At 43.1% G+C, this 11,446-nt stretch overlaps 1 protein-coding gene across 2 annotated transcripts in view; it reads left to right on the forward strand.

The window, feature by feature from the left end:
• spire2 (spire-type actin nucleation factor 2) overlaps positions 1–10,332 on the forward strand; it is a 56,745-nt gene extending 46,413 nt beyond the window's left edge. For both annotated transcript variants that reach the window (XM_005739041.1, XM_005739042.1), the window contains exons 10-15: positions 1,891–2,018; positions 2,695–2,832; positions 2,920–2,987; positions 3,943–3,970; positions 5,684–5,781; positions 9,112–10,332. In XM_005739041.1, coding sequence (XP_005739098.1) covers positions 1,891–2,018; positions 2,695–2,832; positions 2,920–2,987; positions 3,943–3,970; positions 5,684–5,781; positions 9,112–9,424 — 773 coding nt within the window. In that variant the 3' untranslated portion in view covers positions 9,425–10,332. The remainder of the gene's footprint in view (positions 1–1,890; positions 2,019–2,694; positions 2,833–2,919; positions 2,988–3,942; positions 3,971–5,683; positions 5,782–9,111) is intronic.
• The last annotated feature ends 1,114 nt before the right edge of the window (positions 10,333–11,446 follow it).

Below are 11,446 nucleotides of genomic sequence, written 5' to 3' on the forward strand. Positions count from 1 at the left end.
TAATTGAAATGGGTATATATTTGTTTTTTGTTAAGTTGCCTAATAATTATGCACAGTAATAGTCACCTGCACACACAGATATCCCCCTAAAATAGCTCAAACTAAAAACTACTTCCAAAAACATTCAGCTTTGATGTTAATGAGTTTTTTAGGTTCATTGAGAACATGGTTGTTGTTCAATAATAAAATTATTCCTCAAAAATACAACTTGCCTAATAATTCTGCACTCCCTGTAATTTATACATGGGCTCTACTGCTGTTGGTCACCGTAGAGTCTGTCCTTCTAAGTCTCTACTTCACACCGTGGGAGGACGTGTGTTGTCTGAAGTTAATATAAATGTATCAGATGGTATCGGATATATTGATAGCTTGTATTCAATTATTAGTTTGGCTTCGATTCACCGCCTCAACATCTGTGTCAGCAGGTTTCAACAGTCTCTGTGCATGGGTCAGATTTGTTGTACTGTACATTCTTGCATCAAGTTTGTCTTTATAAAAGACCCCGAGACCCTGGTCTGTAATAGATGTGTGAATTCAGAAGGACAAACCAAGCCAAAACCACAAACCTCCCTTGATCACCTTCTATCATTAAAAAAGTTTAAAACTTGGACATTTTTAATGTTTCTTTTAATGTGAATGTACAGACAGTAATAGCTGTCTGTACATTCACAGACATATGAAGAGCCACAAAGAGATGTCTGTTGATGAGCCTCCTGATGGCTTTCTCTGTATTCATTCACTGTATTTGAATGAAGAATGCCTCCGAACAGACATCAGACCCAACAAACTGAGTGCAGGGGATACTGAAGTCTTTTTTTAAGTTTCCACCTCTTCTGCCTCGAGGCCTGGAAGGAAAGCAGCAGTAAACAGTCATGACAAAACTCAGCATCTACTAATTACCGTTACGGCTACAAAACCAAAACTCTAGGAAGAAATGTTTATTCGATTCCCAACCCTCGGGGTAACGAAATGATTTAATGGTTTGGGAGACATTATGTCACCACTGCTTCCAATCTCCAACCTCGCTGAACCACCGTTACCTCACAGAACAGCTGTGTCAGTTCACCGCGCTGCAGCCTTGACTTGGATTCACGTCGGCCGTGGAACGGCTCAGAGATGGATTGTAATCAAATCAAGTGATTGGGTGAAGGAGAGTAGAAGCTAATGGCTTTGAATTGTGTGCTGCATGAAAGCCCCGGGAAGGATGTTATGTGTTTGATAGCCATGATTCGTGCATTAGCAGCCTCGGTGTCCATATCCAGAGGTAATTGTTTGAAAAACGATCCTGACTTTGATCCACTCTGCAAAGCCATCCACAGTGCTTATGTGCCATAAACATTACACTCAGCTGGACGATAGCAGGATTTTTAATTTGCAGTGCACAGCTCTGCCAATAGAGGACTCTCCGGCCTCAAGTGTGCCAGTGAGAGGAGGTAAGCCTATAAGCCGGCTGTCATCGGCAGCTGATCCAAATTATATGCGCTGATCATGTTTACTGGCCTGTTCCAGCCCTCCCATTGCCCTGTTTACTTTCCATTAGAGACAAATTGACACCTTCCATTTGCAGGATCGAAGAGGCACCCAGTTTAAACTGTGTGAGGTCTGCTGTGTTAAGAGCAGACCTCTCACCGTGATCTGAGTTACAGATGTAGCAGCATGGGCCAATCGCTCCACTGAAATCAGATTAATAATAGATGACGACGTTCCAGTCGAATCGACAAACTCTCTGAAGGCCTGAGATCCGAGACGGGCCTGAATGAAAGAGGCTGATGTGTAATTCATGGATTCTTCAGACTGCGACTCGTGGCTTTCTCTCATTCACTTTCTACTGTCCTCAGCTCATCATTCCCTCTCTGTCTCATTCACTTTTCATTCATGTCCACATGCCAGCCTCCTTCCCGGTTCACGGCTGGGTGCCGCCCTCTCCGGCCCGCCTGTCTCTGAGCTCAGTCGACGAGACTACAGAGGGATCCGAGACCACGTTTGAGTCCAGAGCTGGAGACGAGCACCAGTGGATGGTGAGATGAAAACACTGGAGGATGGTCCTCGGCTTCATGTGACATCACTGCAGAAATATTCATCCTGTCAAGCCAATTTGATCTGTTACTGAGCTTAGATTGGCGGGGTTATATCTCCATTTTTTTTACTGTATAAAGTGCTGCAGTATCGATAATATTGATCTAAATCAACAGCAATGACTTTATTTTGAAAGTTGCCATATTATTTTTCAAATGAAGGCTAATCCGTGCAGAAAAATGCCTGCCCCAAAAAACCTTTGCATGGGTGTGTACTGCTCCCTTCACAGATATGCACAACATGTATCCGTGCAGTAGAAAGGGAAGTTGGAGGCTCAGGTGCGAAACTGTGCAGGAGGACACGAGACTGGCAGATAGTTCAGTTTTGTAAAAGGAGTAGTACATACTGTTGTGTTGAAATGTTACATTTCTGGCAATTTCCTGCAAGGTTTAGTTAATCTTTTGAACACAAGTCTTTCATGTGTATGAAAAGACTTGTGTTCAGGAGCTTAAACTTTTCTTTGACTGTTTCACACAAGCATAAAACTGCAGGTGATAACATTTTGGTTTTAGTTTTCCTCTGTAATCTCTTATCTTTAGCTTTTTCTTTAAAATAAACCGTGGACAGGAGCTCAGAATGATGGGTTTCCTTTCTTTAACTGCTCTCGGTTGTGTTCAGGATGAGTTCAGCCACCCTGTTGAGAGCCTCGCCTTAACCGTGGACGAGGTCATCAACGTGCGGCGAGTACTGGTCAAAGCGGAGATGGAAAAGTTTCTCCAGAGCAAAGAGCTCTACAATAACCTGAAGCGGGGGAAGGTAACAGTGCAGAACTTCTCTCAGTGCAGTGTTTCTTTGTGCTGTTGACACTAACGGGATTCACTGACTGTGAGTGTGTGTTCTCAGGTTTGCTGCTGCTGCAAAGTGAAATTCCCGCTCTTCTCGTGGCCGTCTACCTGCTTACTGTGCAAAAGGTATGAAGGAAGTCTTTCATTCTCTTGTTGATGTTTAAACGTTTGTTCCAAGGTTGCAGCTGAAACATGAGTCTCCACAAATCAATACCCGGGCATATTTACAGTCCATGCGGAAAGTATTCACGGCACTTCACTTGTTCCACATTTTGTCAAATTACGGGCTTATTCCAAAGTGCGATTCATTTTTTACCTCAGAAATCTACTCACAATATCTCATAAAGACAAAGTGAACAAAGTTTGCTGTGATGTATAAAAATAAAAGAACTAAATATAACATGTGCATAAGCATTCAGCCTTTGTGGTACTCAGTTACACGCTTAGCACACATATATGTGGGCAGTTTCTTCCATTCTGCTTTGCAGAGCCTCTCATGCTCCATCAGGCTGGATGGGGCACGTCGGTGCGCGGCCATTTTCAGATCTTGCCAACGATGTTCAGTTGGCTTCAAGCCTGGGCTCTGACCGGGTCACTCAAGGACATTCACACAGTGGCCCTGAGGCCACTTCTTTGTCTTGGCTGTGTGTTTAGGGTGGTTGTCCTGTCAGAACATGAAGCTTTGTCCCAGCCTGAGGTCCAGAGCGCTCTGGAGCTGCTCATTCTTGCATTCATTTTTCTCTACTCTCCCAGTTCCTGCTTCCTGCCACGATGGACACCACTGTGCTTACTACGACCTTCAGTGCCACTGATTTTTTTCTGTACCCTTCACATTTATGCTCCCACTAATCACTACTGAATTCAAAGGTTTTCATGCAAGAGATTGGAACCAGGGACCGTGCTGTGACTGTGCTGCACCTCCAAATGCTACAATTAGGGATTATTAGAACAAGTAGCATGAGAACAGGTCTTACCGGGGTGGGGGGTTTATAGCCATCAGAGCAGCCTGTTCCCGCTTAAGCAGTAGGAAAGTGTGCAGACATGTGTGCTGTAGTAGTAAAATCTTTTCTTTTTCTCCCAGATCTGTCTGCAGCTCCTGCAGTGCAAAGGTAACTTTCTAACTTTCAAATCTTTTCTTTTGGCTCTGTTTTTATTGTGCTGTGTATGATTTTGTACTCAGCCTTTTTAGCTTCGCTTTTCATGTCATTACTTTTACTGCTGTAGAGTTTAATTTTTCTGTTCATACATGTTATGTCATTTAATACCAGGTCTTTTTAATTAAAGTGTATAAAGTTATATAATGTTTTCACATCTGAACTGTCATTCTTACACACTGTGAATTGTTAAGTTAAAAAATATTAGTACAAAAAAAGAAAAACAAATTTTCTTTTTAACATAAAACAGTGTAATAGATATAGATTTAACCGCTCTCTGCATCACTCTGGTGTGAGGACTCTGGCATCTGGACTCCCTTTAAAGCCGTTTTAGTGAACTTTCTTCTTATTGGCTGCTCCTCATAAACAGAAGGTTTTGGCACGGAGTGGGTGGAGCTTCTGCACTCACAGACAGAGCTGTGTGCAGTGAGTGTCACCATTATATTCATAATAAAATTTGTTGTAATTTTTTTTTCATATAAACACAAAAAGAAAGGCAATGTTAGTTTGGTCGATTACACTCTTGGTTGTATGCTGCTTCTTGGCAAATCTTATGTCTTAAGTCTTAAAACTGTTGGAAACACGATTGTAGATCGAGTAGCAGAGTAGAGTATGTGGGTTGGACCTATGAGAAACTCGCTAAATCTTCTCTGCCAATGCCAAACTGCTTATTCTGCCATTAGCTCTTATTTTGAGCTTCTGGAGACCGTCAGATGTCTGACTGGCGCCTGATTAGCTCCGTTCAGCATTGAGTTCAGACTCTGCCTACGGCCACTGGATCATCAGAGTGTGGAGTGGACTGATAGAGTAACAGCTTTTAATGGAGGCAGCGCACTGCTGTGGGGTGGTATCTCCCTCACTGGAAATACAAGGCTTGTCATCACTGCAGGCGATCTCAGTTCACAAAGATATCTAGATGAGATTCTGCAACGTCTATGATGTCTGGGACTCTATGCTCTACAGAGCGGGGTTCATCAGAGGCTACCTCTGATAGGGGAGTGGAGAGGATGAAAAGGCCATTTAAGGGGAAATAAGCAGGCTTTGGTAATGGTATAAGATTTATTGCCAAGAAGCATTGTTACAACAAAGAACTTGCATTTAAAGGGCTACATTTCAATGAGAATAAACATATGAAGTCATTTATGCTTCAGGTTGACCTGTTAAGAAAAGCTATGTGGAGCTTTTACATGTAAAAAGAGAAAGAAAGAGGCTGCTGGAGCTGCTGCAGAAAGGGGTTAAATGACATGTTTTAGTGCTTATTAACGCATTATTTGAGCCTGGTTGTCATTTCTATTGACGTCACTTCTTCTTCTTTTGTTCTTTTGCTGGTTTTGATTTGTTGCCTCAGTCCCGGGCCGTGTTGGATGTGTGGTTCTGTGCTCTGTAGGTTTGGATTTTGTGTGATTTGTGTGCTGTGGCTAATTTGTGTGTGTTGTTTTTTACAGTTGTGGTTAGTTTTTATTGAAATATGTGCATTTGCTTATTGTTGCTCTGTGACTGTACGGCTCGTGGCCTTGATGTTCATGTGTTTTGAATCTCTATTGTCGTAGAGGCTAGAAATTCTTGTAATGTGAAAGTCATCTGCAGTGCCTCCCACCACAGGCTCTCTCGGTTCTCTTTCCTCTGCCTGATTGTTTTTCCTCTTGGTCTGCCTCTTCTGTGCTCCAGATGAAGATTCCCTCAAAGAAGATGGCCCACATTCCTGTGTACACTGTGGGCTTTCACAGCACTCCAAAGAGCCATGGACAAAAAAGCCAAGTCTACAAGTGAGTCTGTGTTTGTCTTCAATAGCTGAGTCTGTTTATTGTAGAGAAGATTATAAAGCTGGCTGAAAATAAAACGACAGTTTTCTTCTGAAGTATGCACTGAGGACCAGGAGAAAGATCAAAAGAAATGTGAAAAGCATACCTAACATACCTTCCTTTCCAAATCTAGCTGATGAGTTTCCTATGGAGGCTGTGCCTGTTGCAGAGCTCTTAAAAAGGGGTGCACTTTGCACCGGCGACAACCACTATCCCCTAAAATCTACATGAGAGGGGGATTTGGGAACAGCTATGATAGCCAAGCAGTAGAGGCCTGGCAGGGGCACACACCGCCTCGATCTCTGCCAGACATGGCCTTTTTTAATTAAAAGCTTCGTTTTTCTAACATCAAACTCTCTAAAATGTCCCTAGATGTCGATCTCACATCTTTGGTGTCTGGCACCTTTCACTGGCAGTGTCCTGATCTGCTCTTTTATTATTTTATTATATATATATATTTTTTTTTGGAATGGCAGTTCAGACAGACCCGCTGACAGCCACACCATGTGGGGAGAAGAACCACAGGAACCTCTCAGGAACTTAACTCAAAATAGCAAGTCACTGTTTCTCCTTTGTTAGCACAGAGGCTTATTCTCTTCAAACACTTTTGTGTTTTAGAAAGCAACTAAAATATGTTTGAGTGGTGTGGCTCAAAATAAGCAGGTGTTAAACGTAAAGTTCCTGTTGGAGTGTCTGCTGCTGCAGATGTTTGCAGCTGCTGCAGATGTTTGCAGCTGCTGCAGATGTTTGCAGCTGCTGCAGATGTTTGCAGCTGCTGCAGATGTTTGCAGCTGCTGCAGATGTCACAGCCTTCCACATCTTTCATTTCAAAAAGTAGCATCAAGATGATTTCAGTAAACAAAAAATAAACCAAAGACTAAAACTGGATGTGAAAAAACTAAAATAAAAATAAAAACTAGACTTAACAAGATCATTCCAGTTTGTTTTATTTTGTTAACTTTGAAAACTGACTAAACTAAAATAAAAAATATACCAAGGAAATGTTTTAGTATCTGTCTGATGATGGATGTGTTAATATAGACTCTGGATGTCTATACATGATTATATATATTATGTATATGCTCTTTGTTTTGATTGTGATACCTGCACTGATTTGCCCTCTATACATGTATAATTAAAAAGACTAAAACTAACTGAAACAAGAAAATCTGCTGTGGCAGACAAACTGAACTTAACCCTCTCTGATTCAAATTAAACTTTGTGTTGCTAATGCACAACCAAGTCCTGCAGTAACATGCAGTCCTTCTGAGTAAAAAAACCTCATAAAATATGCATGTGGGGTAATCAGGTTGTTAGTTTTTAACTGGTGCAAATCGGCAACGCCTGCCTCGAGAGGGTTAAAACAAAAATTCTAAATAAAAATAAAAACTAATGAGAAAACTATAATAACTCTGGTTGCCATTTTCTGATAACATTAACTTAGAATTGGAACTTCAAGGCTCCCACTCTCCCAGGCAATGCCTGCTGCCCCTCTGCAGGCTTCAGGAAAGAAAGCAAAGAAAGCCCAGATTCAAATGAGGAGCTGGCAGAAGAGAAAAATGTTTTCAGGTTTTGATTTATTTTTAAATGTGAATAATGCAGTGCTACATAGAATACTAAAGAAACAGAACAGGTCCTCTTTAACATGTTTACAGCCTTAGTTTAAGCTCGTCAAAGCTGATAAGGAAGTTCAAAGGTTTAATCCCTGTAAGGCCTGGACCCTGAAACAATTGCCCCAAAATTCAAATTTTTAAAAAATAAATTAAATATTAATTTGCATATCTGAGGTTTAATTTGTATCATATCTGCTACTTCTGGCATTTTTGTGCAACTTATTGCACAGACAGATACATGGGTCTCAAAAACCCATGTAGCAAATATGAAACACCTGGCGTAGCTAAGCTAGGTTAAGTACTACCTTCTGAGCTGCACACCTTTTTGTTTCCAAACCTGAGGCCAACCTGACATTTGGACTCCAACACACCAGTTTCCCCACAGTGTTGTCATCCGCTCACTGCTCAGGTTCAATCCCGAGACAGTGGACACCTAGACGGAAAAACAGGTCAAATCTATTTAAGTCTGCCTCTAACTCAAGCCAATGACTGCTAACCTTCTCGAGCCTAAGCAGCACCAGCCTCTGTGCTTACCTCAACCAATCGCAGATTGCCTACTCAATCCAATCACCAACTTCCACCTACCTCCCCCCCTCTCTCTCTCTCTCTCTCTCTCTCTTTAGTTATGTAATCAGCGCAGTGCCTCTTCCAGGGCCTCTAAGCAGCCATTATGTAATAATTACCCAGCTGTCATCAAAATCCTCGCTGTTTTTGGCCCTGTGAAGACAGAAGTGGAAGAGAGAGTGGACAGAGAGAGCCAAACAGCGAGCTGACCAGAGAAATGGACCACTGGCGTGGTGCTGTGCTGAGCCGCTCTCTAACACCTGTCACCAAGACCCGACCATGCGGCTCCGTGCACAGAAACACACAGAGTTTTGTAACAGCGAGTTGTTTTTTTCAATCAGAGAAGCTGACCTTAATCTCCTCGTTAGTGACTGTGATGCCCCAGCGCTGCTGCATGTCTGTGTTTATATTTCAGCCACTTTGGATAAGCTTGGAAAGATCTAGTGTAGCTCCGTCTTTCCAGATGTTCAGCTGATGTGTCTCTGCTGAGCAGTCATTGTTGTCAGTTTGGTTTTAAAAGTGCTGCCAATAAATAGAGAAATAAAAAGAGAAATAAATTAGTGGCTTTTTCTGAAGAAGAAAAACTTAAAGTAGTACTGTAGCTTTTCCACAACATGTGTGATTTATTAAATATCTAAAAAAGCATTTTATTTTTGTAAGTCATAAGGGAGGGGGGGTCAGCCCTCAGTTTTTTTTATGGCTTGTGAACTAAAACATTTTTGTTTTGGGGGTGTGAGGGATGGCCCTGAGTGCTTATTGGATGTGCAGTTAAATCAGGGGTGTCCAACTCCAGGCCTCGAGGACCGGTGTCCTGCAGGCTTTAGGTGTCCTTGATCCAGCACAGCTGATTTAAATGGCTAAATTAGCTCCTCAACATGTCCTGAAGTTCTCCAGAGGCCTGGTAATGAACCAATCATGTGATTCAGGTGTGTTGATCCAGGGTGAGATCTAAAACCTGCAGGACACCGGCCCTCGAGGCCTGGAGTTGGACACCCCTGAGTTAAATTATTGTTAAAGAACCATGTAGTCATTATGGAAATCTCCCTTAGTTTTATATTCGGCTTTCTTTGAATGCCTCACGTCTGCTCTAATAAAACTGTTCCACCCTCCTCTGCAGGTCGCTGCGCAGCTTATCCCGCCGCTCAGTGGAGGAGGAGTTCCCCCACCTGTACGCTCACGGCTGCACACTGCGGGACGTCTGTGCTGAATGCACCAAATTCGTCGCCGATGTCATTTCCTCCAGTCGCCGGAGCCTGGACATCCTCAACAATACTCCCAAGAGGGAGGCCAAAGCTGCTGCTGCTGCTGCTGCTGCTGCTCAGAGACCACAGCTGCAACGCCAGTCCCAAGTCGAGGCGTTCCCTCAAGCAAACTCTCACCCTCCACCTTTCCCTCAGCCACAGTGTCTCCCTCCCCACTCCCAACATTAAGAGCAGCTCCACCACGCCGAGACGATCAACAATGCAAGCCAATGAGCAGACTGATGGACACTGTGCACACATTCACAGACAAACTAGGCTTCTAGTGGGTTCATGCACAACAGTAACGACTCAGCGAGCCATCTGATTGGCTCCAATAAATCGTAATGAGAACACTCGATCCAGTGAGGTGCTTCAAGGTTCTTTAAATATTACTGGGTTGAATGGTTGTGCTATGATATATAAAGCTTAAAAAACAAATTTTCTCGGGCTGTATCTCGAGCCTTTTTAGTAAGAAACTAGAGACTCCAACACACCACCGCCTCACCCGTCACACAGCTGCATTATCTTCCTTATCTTACCCATCACAAATGCACACATGCACAGAGCTCTTGACCTTTTAAGGTTTGAGTGAGTAGCTCTCTCTGTTTCTGCCTTATCAACAGCACTACGACACTCCCCGACGCTCACAGCTGCAGACTGAGGAGAGGGCAGATCGGGAGAGTGCCGGGGGGAGGGGGGTGCTGTAAGAGAGAAGAGAGAGGGTGGAGGTGAGGTTGAAAGCTGCACAGCAGAGAGTCAGCATCTCATTTTAGCGCTCTGTGGTTGCCTTGTTTTTTGTTTTGAATGTAACTTAGAGAAACAGAATTGTAAATTTAAAGCTTGTACACGACCCTCAGCGTTTATGTATAATCATCCAAAAAGTTCCCGTTCCAGCTGGATGAGGCTTCGACGGCGGCGACACTGTGAATGTAACGGGGTGAAGCTGCAGGCTGCACCCTTAACTGACGCAGCGTGACGATGCTCATGTGAAACTCCCGCCCCCCTTCACTCCCCGTGGACGCTTGCAATCTGCTCTGGTTTTGTAAACACTAAGAAAACCTCAGCTGCAATAAAATCTAACGACAAACACGACCAGCGCTGCGTCTCCGAGTTTTTCTGTTTGACGTGTTCAGTAGACCCGAGCTTCACGAATAAACACAACACGCTGCTTCATAATTCAGGAGTAAAGTGCCTGTTCTTGAGCAGCAGGTGGGTAAAAGACCTTGTTGACGGATCATTTATACTTTAGAAAATTAAAAATTGACACATCTGTGGTTCTAATGCAGTACGTGAAAGGAATAAGCAGGCAGGTAGAGATTATTTCACTACAAGTTAACGGAAGATTCTGAATAAATGAGTGGGACCACAGATACACACTACATTTATGTAACAGAGAGCATACACACACTCTGCTGAGGCGCAGGTACTCAGGACTGCATCACCAGCTTGTAAACGCATCCAAACACACATCGTCAGTGTGAACTAACCCTTTTATGTTCAAGTAGTGCTTTCAAGAAATTTAATTTGAACCCATTTAGTGGACTAAAATTGCTACTCTGAGGAATTAATAAAGATCACCGAATCACAGAAATCGTGTGAGCAACTTCACCGTCCTGTCATGTGACCTGAACATGTCCCTGTAAAGCAGTAAACGTCACATGGATGGAGTTACTTTGATAATACTTAAGTATCAATTTATCTAACCGGTCATCCACTTCAATCCATTCACAGTCACATCCACACCATGAGTGTTTTGAGACTGTGGGAAGAAACCAGCGCAGATGCAGGCAGACGGGCTGGCAGATGTGCTCCAAAGTTAAACTCTACAACAAACAAATGCCAGCTACAAAGGAAAGAAAAAAATAAGGGTTCCATTGTGGCAGGTAGTTTTCCATTTTTTCTCACAGTTTTCTTTCACCTGCTCATGATGCTCAGCTGTTTACAGTACATACATGTAAATGCTGGCCTTAAAGTGCACCAACTCTCAGACTGCACTGCATTTGTCTGATTATTCTATCAGAAGTCACGAGGAAAAGCTGGAATTGTGGCAGAAGAATCACTGTTGGGGTAACAGAGGACGGGTGAAGCAGTTTGATGCGGTTTCAATAGGATAATGTGACACGGCCGTGTGGATCTATGGGACAGAAATGAGGAAACAGCTTGTTTCACGACTTTGACGCTCCAGCTTGGAACATGTAAGGGAAAACAGAT

Source organism: Pundamilia nyererei, unplaced genomic scaffold (assembly GCF_000239375.1).
Source record: "Pundamilia nyererei isolate P.nyererei 1_Seehausen unplaced genomic scaffold, PunNye1.0 scaffold00089, whole genome shotgun sequence".
NCBI classification, from domain to species: Eukaryota; Metazoa; Chordata; class Actinopteri; order Cichliformes; family Cichlidae; genus Pundamilia; species Pundamilia nyererei.